Source organism: Manis pentadactyla, chromosome 4 (assembly GCF_030020395.1).
Source record: "Manis pentadactyla isolate mManPen7 chromosome 4, mManPen7.hap1, whole genome shotgun sequence".
NCBI classification, from domain to species: Eukaryota; Metazoa; Chordata; class Mammalia; order Pholidota; family Manidae; genus Manis; species Manis pentadactyla.
In genome coordinates this window covers 34521167-34543080 of record NC_080022.1, presented here as the reverse complement: position 1 = coordinate 34543080, position 21914 = coordinate 34521167, and the positions used below count along the sequence as shown (strand labels likewise).

The following is a 21914-nucleotide window of genomic DNA, read 5'->3' as shown; positions in this document are numbered from 1 at the left end:
GCAGGAGTGGCTGCCAGCTCCATAGGAGGCCTCCTCACCAGCTCTGCTGTCTGGAGAAGAGCCTTGTAGCACTTCAGGGAAGGGAAACAAGAAGGAATTTTTCTGCCTGGCTCTCTCCCATCTACCATTAATCAAATGTCATCCCAAGAGCATTACCTCCCCCCAACTTCTGGGCTGCCAGTGGCTACTCAAATGCCAGATCCCATGGTTGTGGTGGGACATTCCCCCCAAGTCTGGAAGTGGTGCGAGGAGACGTGGCTGGTGAGTACCAGAGAGAACCAGACTGGGTATGTAAGATGTGTCCCAGACAGTCCAATACTTTTTTTCTCATTTACCAGAAGAGGAAATATGGCATAGAGATCAAAAACCTTCCCCAAGGTCTCGGCTAATAAGTGGTCAATTCAGGATTTAAACATTGTCTGGCTCTGGAAACTGTGAGAGACCAAAATGAGGAACTTGGATATTATGTAGCAGGCAAAGGAGTCACTGAAGGGCTTCAAGCTGGGGAGTGACCTAAGATAAAGAGCTTTTTAATAAAGCTTCCAATCTGTACTTTGCTCCATCTTCCCACGTGGCTAAACTCTGCAGAAGTAAGTGGCCCCAGAGAGGTGAGAGGGCGTCCAAGACAGCTTTTGAGGATTCCCTGACTGTGTCCGGAGCTCATGTAGGCCTCAACACTGCCTCATGATCTTTCTGTCTTCACCTAAGCCTATATCTGCCAGAGACTAGCTGCTCAGAGGTAGGCAGGATCTGGGTGGAGAAGCCACATTCAGGGAAGAGGAGATTGACCTACAGACCAGCAACAGGAGGACCAGCCATCTGTCCATCATTGGCTGGTCGGTGTGGAGATCCTGGCACCCGCAGATGAGTCCTTTGATGCTGCCTGCGATGGTCAGATCTCATGAACTCTCGGCCACACTGATCACATCTATATGGTCGATACCTGGTGTGGATACGCATATGTCGTCCAAGCTCATCTGAGCGGAAGAAAGACCACGTACAGCCTTCCCACATGCATTTGTAGGGTCTCTCGCCTGCAGAGTTGGGTGACAAGAGAGAATTAAGTAGAGGCACAGGTCAGCATGTGGAAAGGAACGGGTCTGACTCTACGAGGCAGAGCAATCAAGGTTAAGGAATCAAAAGGAAAAATAGGAAAGCGGTGAGGAGGCAACACAATCAGCAATCCCAGTCACCTTGGCACAAACTGGCCTGTGTTAAGGCAAGCTGGGGGCCCGCACAACTCAATCTCAAGGTTGAAAGGTGACGGGCTAATCCAAGAGCATTACGAAGCAGTGGCCCAACACAAATCTGAAGACCAGAGACGGCTCCACCCCTGTCCCACCCCACCCAACTGATACCTCATTCACCTGTGTGTTTGCGTTCATGACTCACGAGGTGGGAGCGTTTAGTATAAGCTTTTCCACAGCTCTCATGCTGGCAGCGGTAAGGCCTTGAGATCGGGGATCTCCTCCTGGGAGCCCTTTCCTGGGCCATGGAGTTCTGCTCTGCTTTACGTGGAACAGGTATAGGCTGCTCAGGTAGGAAGGGGTCTTCCTGGGAAGCTGGCTGGCTCACAGAGTCCTGGGATTCTAAAGCCAGCAGCGATGGGGAACCAGTTGGCGGCATCCCAAAGTCGTGGGGATTTGTAGAGGGTAACATATGAGTCACAGGAGGGAGCACTGCCTGGGCCTCAGCAGAAGGCACGGTTGGGCCCAATAACATTTCAGGTGTTAAAGAGTCTCTGTTAGAAGGTCCTGCTTGGGGGCCAGAATAAGGCATTGTTAGCACCTTGATGTGAGACATCATTGGGATGCCACTGGGAGCTGAGACTGGCAACCCGCTGGGGGCCACCCTTAAACTCTCACTGAAGGTCATGGCCATCCCTGGAATACTGGGGTCTCCTGAAGGCATTGTCTGGGGCCCCTTGAAAATCATCATTTCTGGCTGGGAGGAAGATATTCCCTGAGAGTAAATGATCGGAGAAGCAGTAATAGTCACTTGAGGGCAGTAGTTCAGACCAAGCTCAGGCAGCAACATGCTGAACCGTGGCCCCATTTCACTTGCATTCTGCCTGGGTGTCTCTGCAGAGACCACGGGGACCCTCTCCAGCTGTGTGCGCCGAGGAAAGTGAATGGATGGGCCATGGTTCCAGGAGGTGTGCACTCCACTGCCTCCAGGAGATGGAAACATGTCCAAGGACACTGACTTCTCGGTATCCTTGGAGAGAGAGGAGAGAAAGTGAAATTCACCCTAGCTCAAATTCTTGTTTCCTAAGTCCCTCCTCCTTTATTTCCACACCTCACCCTAGGCCTCCATCACCTCTTGACTGAATTATCCTGCCTCCAGGTCATTGTCCAGGTTGGGCTTTCTAAGAGGCAGGGCTGACTGACAGGAGCATGGGGGAAGGCTAGATGTGACTCATACTATTTTTCCTCCTTGGCAGTTTTTTGTTTTTATTTCATAAAATGCTATAAAGAGAACAAATAATATATTCCACAACCCACAGACCTTTAATAAAATTCTAAGAAAACCCTCACACTCCAGATTATATTAAGTGTGAAGGTGAAGGAACACCACAAACCAGCAGAATGGGTGCAGAAAGCCACAAAGGTAGAAGAATGGACGCTTCAGATGGGTTCTGGCTTTAGCAAAACTGAGAAACTCTCTGAAAACATCTACCTATTGAAGAAGGTCTCAACCTAAGTGGAAAATGCTGTGGACAGGTCTGAGATCAAACCGGAAGAGATAAGGAAAAGACGCAGACTTTTAAAAAGTGGTTGGGGGGGGCGCATTGTCTTAGAAGTCAGGGGCAGTACCTTTGATGGGTCACTGCTGTGAAGGGAAGAAAAGAAGAAATCGGTAGTAGAATCTCTTGAAACAGGATAGGATCCAAGAATCGTATATTTTAAAGCTGTCCATTCCTGTAGTAGTAGAGAATGACCTCTTGAGCTGAGAAACTGGGAAAGCTATCCCACCCACTCCTGTGCTGGGAAGGTCCAGAAAAGACAAATCCATTCCAATAGGAAAACATAAGTAGTATGTATCCATAAAAGATACAAAAACATAAAAATAGAAATTGAAGATTATGTCTACTCCACCCCAGCTTTCCTGTTCCCTCCTCCACATCCTCTTTTTCCCATCCGATAGCTCAGACGCAGAGTCCCAAGAACCAGCCAATCAACTGATCCTCTAGACCTAGTGTCACTTCACTGCAAGTCCTCTGTGATCAAAATGCCAGAAAAGATTTAAAGATATTACCAGCTTTTCCAATCAAAACTCTTCAGGAGCATCCATCCCTTGCTTACTATGATGACAGAGTAATTGAAGATTATTTGAATATCAAAGATCTGGCTTGGACCCAAACTGTGGTTCACTATATGAAAATGGTAGAAGCTCTACTGACTTATGATGTCCGTTATTATGCAGTAAAGGATCAACAAGGACTTCCTCGGGGGCTTGGAATCAGCTATAAAGGAATCAGCCAGTATGATTTCCAAGATAAAGTAGCTGTGAATCATTTCAGACACTTCCAAGAACCCTGAGCAGTTGTGAAGCTAGCAATATAACTTTAAAGGACTGAATAGTCTTAGGCAAGGAACTTTGGTTAGTGAAGCCATAGGTTTGGAGAAGACTGAAGTGTAAACTACTTTTTATAACTCATTTATGTACCATTTATACAGCAATTCCACATCTAATCATTTATACTAAGGAAATAAAGTTATGCACAAAGAAAGAAAAAAGAAATTGAAGATTGTAATTTCTCAAGAGAAAAAGCAAATTCACCAGAAAAATGCTGCCACAGATCAAGGAAAAACTAACATTTCAAACACAAACTTAAGAAAAAGGAAGAAAGCAGAACTTAAGAAAGCAACTGCAACCTTTATTCCAATTACCGGAATATCACAGAACAAAAATAGAGGAATCCAAAAAGTTATGTCCAGACAATAGGCTACAAGTTGTATTGGAGGAGGGGGATGGGGGGGTGGGCAGGGGGGGTCACGTGATAAGGGGAACTACTGTGGTGGTGGCAATGTTTCACAAAGTCTTTACTTTGTAATAATTCATCAAGCTATGCATTTATATTCACTTTTTCTGAGTACTATTTTTCACAGTAAAATGGTTTTAAAATAATGTGAGAAACTGGGATTTCCAGCATAAGTGAACATTCTCTTTTTGGAAGAATTTACTTCAGAGAAGTAAAAACACCAAAATTTAAATACAAAATATTCTATGCAAACTCACAGTATCTTCATGCTCAGATTTTGGTCTCCAATTCCATTTCTCACTAAAAGGAAGAGAATTTCCTGACTACAAGTCTGTAACAAGGTGGCAATAAATGAGCCTGGTACATCTTGCCAGAAAATAATGGAACTTTCAAAGGTGATTAGGATTGTGTCTAAAGGACACAAGAAGTGAGGAGGGAAGATGGCAGAGTAGGAAGCATCAGAAATCTGTCCTACCAAGATAACAATTACACCTTCAGAATTTGTCTGATGTAAAATGGAGTCTCTTTAAGGTTGGCAATTTCCAGGAAATTAAATTGGAAGATAAACTATGGTTAATTTTGATTTCAGCTCTTAGGTAGGTAGAGGCTACCCTAAAACACCCCTGGTCCCATAGCAGGCAGCCTTACACACATTCATGGGGCAGCTTACATTGAGTTTGTAGAAGCCAGAGTGGGCAATAAAAATCCTGTGCTCCAAATTCTGGGAATCTGTGTTCTGATCTCCAGTTGCTGTCTCTGATCATGAGGTGAAGACACAGAGGTGGGAAGCCACTGTTGAAAGGCCCACTGCCATTGTTACAAATCCTTCTTCCTCCAACTAACCAGATTTCCAGGGTATTTAAAGGGCTGGTGCCAATTTCTTTCCCCCTCTGTCTTTGACTTTTTTCTCTTTTGGGAAGCAGACATTTAAGGACTGAAATATTCAGAAGCAACCACATATACCAGAAGAAAAGATGCAGGTTCAGAAAAATATCTGAGGAAACTTACATTTACACCTCAGGATGATCTTGGCACAGAGATAAACCACATATAACAATCAAAAAGAAAAACCATATAGTGACTGCAATGCAATGGGGTATGGGGGGGAACTCAGTAATATGAGTGAATGTAGTAACCACATTGTTTTTTCATGTGCAACCTTCATCAGTGTATATCAATAATACCTTACAAAAAAAAGAAAAACCATATAAACAAACAAACAGACAAACAACAAACCCTAAGGAAGAGGGAGAATCTGACTTTCAGATTTCTACATTGTAAGATTCAAATCTCCACTTTAAAAACAACCTCCAAAAACAGAAAATGTCCCTGAGAAAGACCAGATGGTGTACTTATTACACACACAAAAATTTAAATAACTGCCTTAAAGACACTCAAACAGCTCAAACAGATATTCAAAAAAAAAGAATGTGGACAAAGTCATGAAAATGATGCATGAAAAAAATGGAAACAGAGAGATACGGAAACAAAAAGAAACAGAAAAGAAATTCTGGACCTGAAAAGTATAACTAAAATGAAAACTGACTAGAGGAACTTAAAAGCAGATTTGAGTAAGCAGAACAATCAGCTAATTTGAGTGTAGGACAAGTGAAATGACCAATTTAAGGAACAGAAAGAAAAAGATTGAAGAAAATTGAACAGAGCCTAAAGGAACTGTGGGACATTTAGCAGACCAACATATACATTGTGAGAGTCCTAGAAGACAGAAAGCAATGGGCAGAGATATTTCTTGAAGACATAATGGCTGAAAACTTCCCAAATTTGATAAAAGAAAGACATGAATATAGGCCAAGAAGCATAATGAACATCAACTAGGATAAATGCAAAAAAAAATCCACACTGACACATCATAATCAAGCTGTCCAAAGACAAAGAGAACCTTGAAAACAAGAAGCAACTCATCACTTATTTCCAAATAAGATTTCCAGCAGATTTCTCATCAGAAGCCTTGGAAGCCAAAAGGCAGTAGGTTGATATATTCAAAGTGATGAGAGAAAAAACTGTCAACCAAGAGTCTTATATCTGTCAAAACTATCCTTCAAAAATGAAGGAGAAATCAAGCCATTCCCAAATAAACAAAATTTAAGGGTGTTCATTACCACTGGACTTGCCCTGCAAGAAATGCTGATGGGGTCCAGCAAGTTGAAATAAAAGGACACTAAACAGTAACTCAAAGCTGTATGAAGAAATAAAGATTCCTGGTAAAAGTAAATAACATGGACAATTATAAAAGCTAATCTTAATGTAATTTGATTTCTAACGCCACTTTTTGTTTTCTACATGATTTAACAGACTAATTGTAAAATAGTAAGAAATCTATATATTGATCTTTGCCCCTGGTTCCTGATAGGAGCATCTTTTGTTCTAATGAGGTGACTCCCAGAGGGGGTTGGGAAGCAAATCCCAGAAAAACCAAGCCATTATTAGAAGCTTGGAAATTCTGACCACCCTTCATTCTGCAGAAAAAGGAAAGGAGCTAGAAAATGAATTAACAATTGATCATGCTTATATGACAAAGCCTCCATAAAAATACCTAAAATATGGAGTTCAGAGAGTTTCTGGATTGTTTAACACACGAAGGTGCAGGGAGGGTGTTGTGCCTGGAGAAAGTTCCGGACCCCTTCCCCACACCTCCTGTTTTCCTATACCTCACCCCCACATGTATCTCTTTATCTAGCAGTTCACCTGTAGCCTTTAAAATACACTTTGTAATAAATAAGCAATAGTATGTACACTGCTTTCCTGGGTTCTGTAGGCTACCCTATTAAATTATCAAACCTGAGGAGGGGGTCATGGGAATCCCAATTTATGGTCTGTCGTTCAGAAGCCCAGGTGACAACCTAGACCTGCAATTGGTGTCTGAAGCAGGGGATGGGGAGCAGTCTTATGGAAGGAAGCCCTTAATCTGTGGGTTTGAGTGCTAACTCCAGGCATAGTGTCAGAGTTGCTTAGAAAAGTGTTGTAAATTTGAGAGTAAAGGAAAACAGTTTTTTTTCCCCGCAGGCACTAAAGCATACAAAAACTATTTTTAGTCTATATTTTGAGATATACAATGCATGAAGATGTAATCTTGTGACATCATTAGCAGGGATAGAACTTGATGAGGCAGTTTTTTGTGCTACTGAAGTTAAGCTGGTATAAATTCAAATTCAGAGTATTATAACCTTTGGATGGTTAGATGTTCCCCATAGTAAACAGGAAGGAAAAAGCTATAGAATATACATAAAAGGAAATGAGAAGGGAATTAAAGTTTCATTACAAAAAAAATCGGCTAAACACAAAAGACATAATACAGTAAAAGAGGGACCACAAAAGCTAAAAGGCATATAGAAAACAAATAGCAAAATGACAAAATTCCCTCTTTATCAGTGATTATTCTAAATGTAAATGGCTTAAACTCTCCAATAAAAGAGATTAGAAGAATGGATTAAAAGAAACATGATGCAACTAGATGGCGTCTACAGGAGACTCACTTTAGATCCAAAGAAACAAATGGGTAGAAAGTGAAACAATGAGAAAAGATATTCCGTGGAAATAGTAAACAAAAGAGTAGGAATGGCTATACTAATATCAGACACAATAGACCTTAAGTCATAAAAGGTTACAAGAGACAAAGGACATTATCTATTAATAAAAGGTCCAACCAATATAGCAAGAAGACAAAACAATGATAAAAATTTACACACCTAATAACAGACCATCCAAATATATGAAGCAAATCCCAACCAAATTGAAAGAAGAAATAAACAGTTCTAAAACAATAGTGGGAAACATCAATACCCCATTCAGAATAATGGATAGAACAAGGAGAGGATAAGGAGATAAGGACCTTGAACAACACAATAAACCAAGTAGATGTAATAAACATAAAGAACATCTACCTAATGCATTCTTCTCAAGTGCACATGGTACATTCTCCAAGATAGATCATATGTTAGATTACAAACTAAGTCTCAATCGGTTAAGAGAGAAATCAGTAATGGCAGCAACACTATAAAATCCCCAAGTTTGTGGAATTAAACAACATACTCTTCAGCAACTAATAGGTCAAAAAAGAAATCACAAGGAAATCAGGAAATTCTTAGGATACAAATGAAAATGAAAATACATTAAAAAAAGAGTGGGGTACAACCAAGCAGTGCTAAGACATAATTTATAACTGTAAATCCTCACAGTTAAACAAAGACCTCATGTGCTCTACAATAAAAACCAAATCTATTAGATTTGGGCAGGAAGAGAAGATCTCAAATATCAATCTGGCTTTATACCTTAAGACACTAGAGAAAGAACAAACTAACCCCGAAGCCAGCAGAAAGAAGGAAGTATTAAAGCAGTACCAATGAAACCAAAAGTTGGTTATTTGGAAAATTAATAGGATTGCAAAACATTTAGCTCGACCAACCAAAAAAAGAGAGAAAATTCAAATTACTATTACCAGAAATGAAAGTGAGGACATTACTACTGATTCTACAGATATAAAAAGGACTATAAGATAGTACTATGAACAACTGCATGCCAACCAATTTGATAGCCTAAAAGAAATCGATAAATTCATAGAAAGACAAACCTACCAACACTGAATCATAAAGAAATGGAAATCTAAGTAGACCCATAACTAGTAAGGAAACTGAATCAGCAATCAAGAGCCCCAGGGCAAAGCAAGTTTCTGAACTTGATAGCTTCACTGTAAATTCTACTAAACATTTAAGAACACCAGTGTTTCTTGAATTCTTTAAAATTCTTTAAAAATTTAAGAGGGAGGAATACTTCCCAACTCATTCTGTGAGCCTAGCATTACCCTGATATCAAAAACAGACAAGACATCATCACAAGAAAACTAGAGACCAACTTTTTTTTACTAATATAGATGCAAAAATCCTCAACAAAAAACTAACAAATCAAATCCACCCACAGATTAAGCAGATTATACAGGATCAAGTGGGATTTATCCCTGGAATGCAAAGCTGATTAAATATACAAAAATCAATCAATGTAAATATATTAAATAAGGGAAAACACAAACCTATCAACTGATGCAGAAAAAGCATTTTTGAAACATCCAACATCCTTTCAGGATTAAAAAAAAAAAAAGCACTAAAAAACTAGAACACTTCCAATATGATAAAGGGTATTTATGAAAAAGCCACTTCTGACATCATCATCAATGGTGAAAGACTTTTCCTCTAAGATCAGGAACAAGACAAGGATGCCTGATTTTACCACTTTTATTCAATATCATATTGACTCTAGCCAGTCCAATTAGGCAAGAAAAAGAAATAAAAAGCACCCAAATTAAAAAAGCATTAAAAGTAACTCTGTTCCCAGATGATGCAATCTTAAACGTAGAGCTTTCCAAAAACCGACAAGATGGCAGAAGTGGACATTCTGCAAGTTCACCTACCATGGCACTGACCCAGACCAGATGCTGGACATACTACCTGATTCAAAATTTACTACAAAGCCACAGTAATTGAAACAGTGTTGTGCTGGCATTAAGGATAGACCTGTTTACAACATAAAGGAATAGAGCCCCCAAATAAATCCCCATATATATGCTTTTCAACAAAGGTTCCAAGACCATCCACTGGGGATAAAACAGTCTTTTCAATAAAAAGTGCTAGTATAACTAGATATCCACTTGCAAGAGAATGACATTGGACCCTCAAAACCACATACAAAAATTAACTCAAAATGGATCAAAAAACCTAAACATAAAAGCTAAAATCATAAAAAGCTTAGGAAAAAATCTAAGGGGAAGCTTCATGCCATTGGATTTGGACAATTATTTCTTGGACATGACACCAAAGGCATAGGCAGGAGAAGAAAAAATTGACAAAATTGGACTTAATCAAAATTTAAAACTTTTGTGCATCCAAAGACACTACCAACAGAGTATTAAAGGCAACCGATGGAATGGGAGAAAACATCTGCAAATTCTGACATATCTGACAAGGGACTAATATCCAGAATCCACAGAGAACATAAAAACTAGATTCAAAAATGGGCAGAAGATTTGAAATAGACTTTTCTCCAAAGAAATACAAGTGGCCAAGAAGTACATGAAGAGATGCTCAACATCTCTAAGTATTAGGGAAATGGAAATCAAAACCACAATGAGATGCCAGTTTGTACCCATTACAATAACTGCTACCCAAAAAACCCCCAAAAGTGTTGGCAAGATGTAGAGAAACTGGAATCCTTGTGCAACCGCTGGTGGGAATGTAAAATGGTGCAGCCACTATGGAAAGCAGTATGGCAGTTCTTCAACAAATTAAAAATAGAATTACCATATGTTCCAGAAATTCCATGACTGGTTATACACCTATTAAAAATTGAAAGCAGGGACTGGAATAGGTATTTGTTCACCCACATTCAAAGCAGCATTACTCACAGTAGCCAAAATGTGGAAGCAACCCAAGGGTCCATCAACAGGTGAATGGATAAACAAAATGTGATATACATACAATGGAATATTATTCAGCCCTAAAATGGAAGGAGATTCAGACAAATTCTTCAACATGAGTTCAACATGAGGAAGACATTAAGCCAGTAACAACAGGATAAATGTGTGATTCCATTTACATGAGGTTCTTAAGAGAAGTCAAATCTGAAGAGACACAAAGTAGAATGGTGGTTGCCAGGGACTGGGTAGGAGGAATGGAAAAGTTACTTTTAAAAGGTTAAGGAGTTTCAGTTTTAGATGATGAAAAAGCTCTGTAGATGGATGGTGGTGATGGACGCACAATAATGTGAATATGCTTACTATACACTTAAACATGGTTATAATGATGTTTTTATGTTATGCATATCTTACCACAAATTGTTTAAATATTTTTTAAAAGACACAGAAGGGGTTCCCAGTGGCCAAATTCGTGACGATTTTGAGAATCAAAAAGAATAATTGATTTTAATAGATTGAATCTATGAAAATTCATGAGCCAAAGTAACAAGGGTCAGCTATTATCCCACCTTTAAACATTGTGAACTGAAGTGACAGAATGAAGCACTTATTCTTTCTGGTAGGAAACTATTTCACAATGACTAAATAATTCCAGTTGTTTAAGAAAACTCCTACTTTACGGAAGAACACAAACTAATAAATGTAGAAGGAATGATGAAAGTCGAAAATCATTATTTTACAACCGCCTAATTAAACTTTTAAGGAAAAATTAATATTTGGCTGAAACCAGGAAGTGAATGGTGGGGAACGGGGCATTTGGATACATGCAAGGTAACATTACACAGATCTACACAGATCACTTTCTGATGGCAAGGTTAAAAGATAAATCTGCATAGGAGATCAAACAGGCTTTTCCATACCTTAATTCAAGGGCCAAGCCTAGTGTAACTAAACGCAGGGAACCAGATATGTCTCCTGGTATCATGCGGATGAAGCCCGTCAGGACCCATGAGTCACTCTTACCAAAAATCACAAATCCAATTAAGCTTTAAGATCTAACTCCAAGTTAGAGGTAATATTAGAGATAAGGAGATCAAGCCAAATCGTACCATGAGAAATCAATCTGATCCAGAAGAAGGAATATTCTACAAGACAAAAATTAGGATCATGAAAAACAGTCAGTCAGGAAAAAAGAAAATCATTCTAATTTCCAAGAGACTCAAGAAACATAAAAATCAGATGAAGCTTATTGTCTTAAATTGGGTAGTGGTTTGGACATGCCTGTTGTAAAGGACATAGTAAGGACAACTAGGGGAATTTGAGTAAGAATTATATATAAGATGATACTAAGAAATTATCATTTATTTTGATAGGTTTGATGATGTTTTGAGTAGGGAGGAAAACAATTTTTTTAGCCACAGAAGTGTTGAGGACAGCCTGTTTCATTCACCACTATATACTCAAGAAGCAGCATAAGTAGGACCGTAATAGGCCCCAGATAATTAGCTGTCTTTTGGAGGGGTGTTTCTGGAGCCCTCAGCCCCTTTTCCCTCCCTCTCAATAATACCCCTCTTTTATGTTCCTGATCCTTCACGGGCAAACTTTTCTGAACATGTCTAAACACTACCTCACCTTATTATTCCCCCAAATCCGATCTGGTCCACGTATCTCCACAGAAAGCTTTCATAAAGGTAACCCATGACCTCCACGCCACTAAGTCCGAACACTTGTCAGACTCGTCCTCGCGTGACCTCCCCGGGGCTTCTGAGACCACGGGCTGCTCTTCTTGAAAAGCTCCTTTCCCGTGCCTCGGGAACGCACTGTCACACTGGCCCGGTTTTCCTCCTTCCTTTTTCTAGCTCTCCTTTTCAGTCTTGCTTACAGGTTTTCCCTGCGCTCTCTGGGCAATCTTTCTCATGCTAATGAATCCACTTCTGTTTATACTCCAATTATTTTTAAATCAGTAGCTCCGGGGCAGATCTCTCCGGAACATTCCAGCTGCCTAAAGCTCCGTCCATGCAGATGGCTTCAAGGCACTTCAATGGACTAGTCAGAAACTCTCCAACATCCTGATCCACCCACCCACCTCCAAACCCGTCTCCAGGGGTTAAAAAAGCGTATTACTCCTGTCCTTTTCATTCTTGCTCTCTGAAAATGTAACCAGCATTTTCAAGCAACTGCGCAAGCCAGAAATCTGGTGGTGAACTGACCTGGGTGCCTGCTTCACCCCCTAGACCCAAGTAATAACCAATTCCTGCATCCACCTCTAAAACATCCCCAGGATCCATTCCATTTTCTCCATCTCCACCTCTCTCGTTCGGCCACCATTTTAATTCTCGCTTAGATTATCACAACAGCTTTCTAACTATTGCCTTGAATTCTGCCCAGGTCCAATAGAGCATGCTCTTAAAACAAAAACCTAATTATGAGTAATCATGATTAAACTCATCAATGGCTTCCTACTGCTCTTGGAATAACCACCTCAAGCCCTGCAGGCCCTCGATGGTGAAAGGGTCCCTGCCTCACCTGCCCTCGGCCCCCTCTCCCATCACGCTCTTGGCCTTGGTTTCACAGCCCGTCTCTCAGTTCAGCCAAGATGGGGGCGTACAGTCTCTGGCCTCGTACCCGGAAGCCCTTCCGCTAACCGGTACTGCAGTCCCAGACCAAATCCTCAGCTGTCTTCTCCACCTAAATCAGATCAAACACCTCCCATGGCCCCTGTACATCTCCTTCACGGTAATCTGTACATTTCTAATCTTTCAGGTATGCATTAATGAAATAATACCTTACGATAAACACGCAATTGTAATCCCAGAGTCTACCAAAGGCCTGCCATTTAGTAATTTTTTCCTCCTTGCCGGTACCCAGTTTACTCCCTAACTTTGTCTTCGTTCCTGGGCACTCAAGAGCCTCTAGACCGTCAGAGTTACCTGGAACCCTTTTCCCCCATGCCCAACCCAGAGGCTAATTGCTCTGTGCATATTAATTGAACAAACGACACTCCGATTTAGGTCCTCATCTCCCATCCCTCCCCTTCCCGCTCCTCCCCTGAGGCGTCCCTCAAACGGCTGATACCTCAGAGGATTTCAGCTTTCCTCCACTTCCCCAGCCCCAACGCCGGCACTGGGGCTGACGCCCGGACTCACCTCCACGAGCTGGTGCTGAGCCGCCTGCCACTGGCTCAGCCCATCGGCCTCCTGCTCCATCTCAGCCTGGGATCTGCTGCACAACCACGCTGTGCGCGGGACCAGGCCACCAGGCCCACGTCAGAATGCAGCTGAGACCCGCCGCCTGGGCGTCGCAGGTCGGCTGCCCAGCACCGCCACGCCACAATCACCTCGCTCAGCTTCTACTCCCCGCCCCCAAGGGGCGGAGCCAGAGCTGCACTCGTGCCCCACCCACCAGCGGGGCCCGGGCCCCGCCCCGCCCCGCCGTCGGGGGTCCCCTCTGCTGCCCCAACGCAGCAGGGTCACTAACATGGGCCACTTATGTCTACCATCGGGCCCACCCAGTCTGAGCTGTTTGGCCCAAGTGAGGGTGGGGACACCGAGGTTTCTGACTCCAGCCAGGCCTTGCGGACCTCCCAGTGAAGAAACCGCGGAGACTGGAGAGAGCGGTAGGCAGGTAGGGGTGTAGGGTCTCTGCCTACCCCAGAGCCTCTCCCACCACCCCGCTAGTCCGGGTCTGGCCAGAAGCTGCCGGAGGCCTCGGCCTTTTCTACTACAGGCCAAGTAGCTCTGTCCCTTGTGTATTCAAACTGAAAACTGAGAGCTCCGTGGCACAGTGCCTTTATTCGACAGAACTTAAATACTTAGTACCTAATGTGTGCCAGGCACTGTGCTTTGGACCTAGAGATGCAATGGCAAACAAGACAGGACAAAGCCCCTGCTCTCAAGGAATTTTCATCCTAAATGGGCAAATTAATATAATAAAGTCAGTAGTTATTATACTTTTAGATGCTGTTACATGCTATGGAGAAAACAAAAATAGGAAATGGTGAGCTGAGACCTAAGTACCTGAAGGGAACTAGCCACAGAAAGGTTGGAAGGATCTGAGGTAAGAAAGAACTTGGCGTGCTAGAGGAAAAATAGGGTGACCAGGGACCCTAGTGAAGTAAGCAGAGGAGAGTAGAATGACATGAGGACCGAGATGCACAGGGTCTTGGAGACCGTGGACAATAGTTTGGATTTTATTCTAAGTGTGATGGGTAGCCACTGAAATATTTTAAGCAGGAAATGGATAGGATCTAAGTTTTTTAAAACAATCATGGGCTCCATTGGGGCTTGTGGGTTACAGGGGACAAGAAGGAAGCAGGATCACCAGTTAGAAAGCTAAAGGAGCTCTCCAGGATGTTAGTGTTTGGTGGGGGTGGTGATGGTGATTAGAGAATACTTAGAATTAACATGGACAGGACCTAGTAATGGATTGGAATGATACAGGGCTGGGAGGATCAAAGATGAGCCCTGGAATACTGGCTTGAGCAACTGAGTGATGACTGCGCTGCATAGTAATACAGAAAGACGAAAAGAGGAGCAGACGTGGAGGCAGCTGAAACAAGAATTCCTTTTTAGGCTTGTTGATTTTGAGATGTCTATTAAATCTCAGTGAGAGGTCAGGGCTGTAAACAGAGATGGTGGAGACAAAGCCATTAGAGTGGATAATATTAAGCAGGAAGATAGAGAAAAGGACTGAGGACAAAACCTGAGTTACCTCTACATTTAAGGTCCAGCAGAACAGAGAGGTTATCCAAAGAGACTGAGAAGTAACAGCAGAAAAGTAGGGGGAAGGACAGGAGATGATATTTCAAGAAGGCAAGAGAAACATATGTTTAAAAGAGGGACTGTTGAGTTGCATCAAATGTTGCTGAAATAAGAACCAGGTAAGTGCCTATTAGATTTCACAAGATGGAGGTCACTGGTGACTTTGACAAAAGCAGTTACAGAGGAGCTAGAATCCTGATCAGAGTGGGTGAGAAGAGAATAGGACTTGAGGTGGAGACATTGAGACTGTCTGCGAACAACCCTTCCAAAGAGGTTTGCAGTGAATGGAGCAGAGAAATGAGGTACTAGTTGGGAAGAGGATTAAGGGAGGCTGATGGGGATCCATCAATAAAGAGAACCTGATGCTGAAGCAGAGAGAGGGAGAGAGGGCTTAATTAAAGGAGCAACATTGATAGGACAGGACCCAGAATACAAATAGACAAGTGGGGCTTTGGTGAGAGCAGGGACTTCTCTCTCTTAACAGGTTGGATAACGAGAGTCTTCAGTATCTTTGTGTCTCCAGCTCCCATGCTGACAACAGGCCTGGGAGAAACAGTGGCTGTGCTTCTATGACTAACACCTACTCAGATGTCTCCTCCTACCAGGGCCTCTCTGACTCCCACTGATGCCCTCTTCCAGTTACCGTACATCCAGTGTTCCTCCCAACATATCACCTAGAAAATATTTGTGGAATGAATCATATTTGACATTCAGAGCACATCATTTTTTCACACCTCACTCTTCTATAGGATAAAAATTACTTTCATAATACAAATACCATCTTTTCAAGTGAAATGAAATCAATAATAATAATAATGGCCAGAAATCAATAATAATAATAATAAAAAGAATATAGAAGTGAAGATTTTCTTTAATGTGTGTATATTCATGCTAGTAAAGTAAATACATACATACAATATTACTGTACAAAAAAATGAAAAAGTACAACTATTTTTTTTCAATCATTTTCACAGCTGTTTGAACTGTGATCCTTTCCTTATAGTCTAATATAGTACCTTTTATAAATGATCCCCAGATACCTAACAAGTGAACTTAAATAAAAACAAAATGCTAAGTTGTACAAATGATGTAATATTTCCTGATATATCGTTCATTTTAAAACAACAATTTTACAAAACTAAATTTCCATTTTAAAAGTATGATTCAAGTTCAGTGAAATATTTAATGTATGAACTAAAATTCACTTAGCCAAGCAAAAATATTTTGCCTCTCATTTTGCACTCTTTCACTGTTTTAAATTTTAACACAAAATTCCAACTGGTTCTATTGAATGGCAGAATTGAAGTAAATTGTTTCTTTGCCTTTATAATCAGTGACTATAAATCATGATTGTTTATATGAAGTTCCTGTGTAAAAGACAGGTGTATCTAAATATTGCAGGGTTGGAGACAACCAGTGCCTGAAAGTGAGCTCCAAACGTGTAGCTGAGTCAGTGTGTGTCTGGGTGACCGTAAAACTGAACATTCTCTGAATAACCTTCCACATAGAACACAATGTTTATTGAAGGATCTGTAATAAAATAGGCTAACAAAAGCTTACATAATTTCATATTTTATTTTTTTGAGATATAATTGCCATATAACAAAATAATCGTTTCAGATGTACAACATAATGATTCAATATTTGTATACATTTCAAAATGCTCACCACAAAAAGTCTGTTAACATTTATCACCACACAAGTTACAAATTTTTTCTTCCTTATAATAAGAGCTTTAAGGTCTACTCTCAACAACTTTCAAATATGAAATACAGTATTGTTAACTATAGTCACCATGCTGTGTATTACATCCCCAGGACTTATTTATCCCACAGTTGGAAGTTGTAGGATAAATAACTTCATCCATTTTGTTCATTCCCTATCCCCAGCCTCTGACAATCGCCAATCTGTACTATGAATCTGTGGGTTCAGTGTTTATTGTTTTGTTTAGATTCCACATATAAGGGAAATCATATGGTATTTGTCTTTCGCTGTCTGACTTATTTCACTTAGCATAATCACCTCAAGGTCCATTGTGTTGTCATAAAAGACAGGAATTCCTTCTTTTCATGGCTGAATAATATTCTATAATATATATTTTTTCTAAGCAATATATATTTATCATATATAAATACAAATTCTTATAGATAATATATAAATCATTTATGTAAAAAATATGAATTATTGTATATAAAATGATATATAAATTATTCTATGTAAATATAAATTATTACAAATATATAAAATATTCCATTATATATATGTGTGTGTATACAATTATATATATATATACACACCGCATTTTCTTTATCCACTCATCCATCAATGACACTTAGGTTGCCTCCACATCTTGAATAATGCTGCAGTGTACATGGAGGTAAGATATCTTTTTGAGTTAGTGTTGTCTTGTTCTCTTTTCCTTCAGATAAATACCCGTATGTGAAATTGCTGGATCACGTGGTAGCTCTTTTAATTTTTCGAGGAAACTCCACACTGTTTTCCATTAACATTAACATTTCCCACAAACAGAGCCCAGGAGTTCCCTTGTCTCCACATTTTCACCAGTTCTTGTGATCTCCTGCCTTCTTGTTAACAGACATTGTAATAGGTGTGAGGTGATATCTCATGTGGTTTTGATTTTCATTTCCCTGAATATTATTACCTTTTCATGTACCTGTTGGGCCATCTGTGTCTTCTTTGGAAAAACGCCTATTCAGCTCCTCTGCCCATTTTCTAATCAGATTGTTTTTTTGCTATTGAATTGCATGAGTTCATAAGAATTTTTTATAAGAATCCCTTATCAGATACATGATTTGCAAATATTTTTCTCCTGTTCGGGAGGTTGCCTTTTCATTTGGGGGATGGTTTCCTAAGTTTTGTGTATTAATAAAATTTTTAAAAACTCAATAATATCCACAGCAGTTGTTTAGATTTTACACCAACAAAATATTTTTTTACTGAAGAGCATTTTATCACAGACATTATTTTAAACTGATGGCCCAGTTTGCCAGATATGCACTCCTTATAGCCTGCACCTGGGGCTGACTGCTGCCACCCCCACCCCCCACCTTAGTATGGGGCTAGAGTGAATGAAGCTGCAAATGATCTGTAACTCTGCCCTTGACCTTTGCCCAAGTGACCCTGCATTATCTCTGCCTGGAGTGCTCTTCCCCTATTTCTCTATTTACTAGCTCCATTTTTTTAACTGACAATGGATGCCTACTATAGGTTACTCCCTCCTTACTCAGCTTGGAGTCACCTCCTCTAGGAAGCCTTTGCTGTCCCTGCACCACTTCCATGCCCTTCTCCCAGGAGGGATCCTTGAGCAAACTGCAGGGATCAGTTGAAATTCATCTCCACGTGACCACCATGTTCAGCAAACTTTTTTAAACGCAGCATCTCTTTAAGAGGTGAAGTCTGGAGTCAGGGCGTAGGTTTGAATCCCAGCACTGGCTATGGTTCTGAGATTTTGGAATCTGAGACTTAATCTTCCCGATTCTTGCTTTATTAACAATCAGCATTTGAGAGGATTAGCTTTGTGATTTGTCAATAATCCATTAACGTCTTAATTCCATCAACCCCACACCCTTCAGGGCAAGGCAGGACAGGACAGAGTCAGCCCCACCCTTTAGCTTTTTGATTTAGAGCTTTTTTTTTTTTTTTGGTGGACACCTGGAAGGCCAGGGGCTTATGGGAAGAGCTTACTCTGGGTCCTGCCACCTGTCCCAACTGAAAACGCCCCCTAGAGGTCTGACTGTCTCAGAGAAAAATGCCTAAGGCCTGGGAATAACTCAGAGGCTGGCATGTCCCTGTTTCCCCTATTGCCCCCCAGAACCTAGCTCATTCTGGATTCTGAGTTGATGAGCTGTCCCCCCACCCACTGCACCCCACCCTCTGAGGCAGCCCGATTCCTGTGAATATCCTTACACACAAAACAGCAATGGTACCAGGCACCAGGCACTGTTGTAGGCACTTGCGTGCCTTCTCTTCTTACATCATTCAAAGAAAAGATTATCAAACCAATTTTATACATGTGGAAACTGGTGCCAAGGCTCAGAGAAAAGCAGCCCGTCAAATCAGAGGTAAGGTAATTCTTTAAGCGATATACTACTTAATGCATCCAGAGCTGGTTTCTCTGTCACTACAGCTGCCCCAACCTGGCCAACTCCCACCTGTCATGCGCCTCCTATAAGGTAGCCTTCTCTAATATTTAGGCTGGGTTAGGTGTCTCCTCTGTGCTTCCACTGTCCTGGGTTACCCACATCTCAGACAGATAACTGATTGCTTTGTTGTTGATGATCTAGCTATTATTTATTTGCCTAAGCATCTTCCTTCCTGGCCCCCCACCTTCTACTGTGAGACCCACATACATATACACCCTGTTCTGTGTTTGCCTGTCACTCCTCTGTGCTACTCAAAGTGCGGTCCAGGGATGACACCAGTTTGCAAACTTAGCCAGTCTGCAATGAGATTGAGAAAAACATTTAGAAACCTTCATAGCAATTTGGCGGTAATTTTTGTTTATTTTTCTAATGGTGAAAAACCAGGGGTTGTATTTTGAATGTCCTTTCCTCATTTTATTTTTCTAACAACTGATTTTGGTTGTATTTTGCAAAATAATACATCCTTGATGGATTGGAAAAAGAAAAAAAGGTTCTTTACTGAGATAGTTTGAGAAGCATTGGTTTACTTTTATTTCCCCAGAACCCAGGACAAGTTCTGGCATAAAAAGGCATGAATGCATGCAAAAATGAGTAATAAATTAATGCAGCTAACAATTATATCTATCCTAAGATAACAGAATTTGGTGCTGCTTTGGATTGATGCTGGGAAAGAGAGGGGGTCAGGGAAACTCCCAGGTTTACTTTAAGTTCTGGAAGGTTGCTGATTCCATTCTCTAAGATATAAGTGATAGGGGAGGAGAGCAGATTCAGGGCGTGTTTACAGATGACTAATTAATTTTTAAACAGGTTGACTTTGAGGTAACCTATGAAATAGCCAAAAGGGGAAGTCCAGGAAGCAGTTAGGCATATGGTTTAGAAGTTCAGGAAGCAAAGTCTAGGCTGGAGGCATATATTTCAGAGTTGAAGCCATTGGAATGAGTGAGATCTCCCAGGATCTAGAATGGGAAGAAAAGTGGCTATGGGAAAACCTCTGGGAACTAGCAGTGTCCCTCAGATGGGAGACGAGTAGCGACTCTTTGTCCAGTGAAGAGGTAGATAGATATGAATCTATTTCATTCCAAGCTCAAGCTTTCCTTACTGTATTGTAAATTTTTTAAACTTCATGTTTTTCTGTTGCCTCAACAGCCCCACAAACAGGCCGTGAGCCCCCTGCCCAGGAGATGAGGCACATCCATGTGAAAAAGACTGGTCCCTGCGGTAGGCTCCCCTTCCTGACCAGCCTGGCCTGTGCTCTGTGACATTCAAGCACAGCAATGAGTTCCTCTCACACCTTTCATTTGTGTGCTCCGCCAAGACCCTCATATAAGCACTTGCCCACGGTCCTCACTCTCTCGGCTCCCCACCCGCTTGACTGAGTCTGCTCCCCCAGCGCTGCTCCCACAGGGTCCCCTGGTGGCATGCCTGCCTCGTTTTCAACAGCCTGTCTGATAAATCGCTTTCTCTTCCATACACCTCTCTGCTGTTCTCCAGGTCCACCCGGGTCATCAATAAGCCCATTTTAAGTATACAGTGATTCCTTGCAACATAGTTACTAACCCCACTCTGCACAGCAGTCTCACTGGAACTGGCAGTAGGGTGAGGAAGATGGGCAGAAAAGGAAAGTCTGGGAAACAGGAAAGCAGAATTAAAAAACACGGGAGAGCTGCCGAAATCAGTAGTGAACTTTGAGGGTTGACTGGGGTGATAAGGCTAGAAAAGGAGGAGCCAGATTTTGAAGGTATAGGCTGGACTTCATCCTAAATTATAGGTAGATGTGCTCTGTCTGTTTCCTGACAGTGTAAAGATAAGGACATAGGGACAAAGATCATCCCGTTTATAATAATAAAAGAAATTTTGAAGCAACCTGAATGTCTACCAGTAGTAGAATAAATATACAGTGCTATAGTCAAACAATGTGATTCTAACTTCAAGAATGGATGGACAAGAATGCCATACATCATCGTAAATCTAAAAAATGCAGTCTGCTAAATGTAATGTGATATCCTGGCTTGGATCCTAGAAAAGGAAAAAGACATTAGTGGAGAAACTGGTGAAATTTTAATGAGGTCTGTAGCTTAGTGGTATTGTACCAGTTGTTGATTCTTAGTTTTGACAAATGTGTCCCAGTTGTGTATGCATGATGTTAACATTACTGGACGCTGAGGAAAGGGTATATAGTAACTCTGTACTACCTTGGCAACTTCTGTGAATCTAAAATTATTCCTAAATAAAACAGTTTATTTATAAAAATGTAAACTTCAAGACAAAAGGGAACTCCTACAATATGATAACATTTATAAATAGTTTTAAAACATGCAAAATGATAGTATTGTTTATGGATAGATACATATGTGATAAAGACATAAAACATCCATGGGAGTGATAAATATCCGATTTAAGACAGTGGTTTCTAGCAGGAGGGAGGAGAGTAAGGAAGTAGACCCAAAAGAAGCAGTTAAAGAGTTTCAATAATATTTGTACTTTTTCTTTCCCTTTAAAGAATACTGGGGCAAATATTATAAATGTTAAGATCTGCCAAACCTTGGAGATATGAGTACATTGGTGTTCATTACTATGTTAGTCTT

General features: G+C 41.0%; 1 protein-coding gene across 1 annotated transcript; it reads right to left on the bottom strand.

The window, feature by feature from the left end:
- Positions 1-789: 789 nt before the first annotated feature.
- On the bottom strand, positions 790-13612 carry KLF17 (KLF transcription factor 17). The gene is made up of 3 exons (XM_036893326.2): positions 13553-13612; positions 1368-2217; positions 790-1034 (listed from the first exon to the last, which is right to left on the bottom strand). The coding sequence occupies exons 1-3, from the start codon at positions 13610-13612 to the stop codon at positions 790-792; spliced, it is 1155 nt and encodes a 384-aa protein (XP_036749221.2).
- Positions 13613-21914: the final 8302 nt, after the last annotated feature.

What these genes read in the sequence shown, in the direction of transcription:
- KLF17 (XM_036893326.2), bottom strand. Translation starts at nt 13,612, where the DNA reads ATGGAGCAGGAGGCCGATGGGCTGAGCCAGTGGCAGGCGGCTCAGCAC. An exon ending in CTCAGCACCAGCTCGTGGAG is followed by an intron (nt 2,218 to 13,552) that starts GTGAGTCCGGGC and finishes TCTCTCTCCAAG; the next exon opens with GATACCGAGAAGTCAGTGTC. An exon ending in TCATGAACGCAAACACACAG is followed by an intron (nt 1,035 to 1,367) that starts GTGAATGAGGTA and finishes CCAACTCTGCAG; the next exon opens with GCGAGAGACCCTACAAATGC.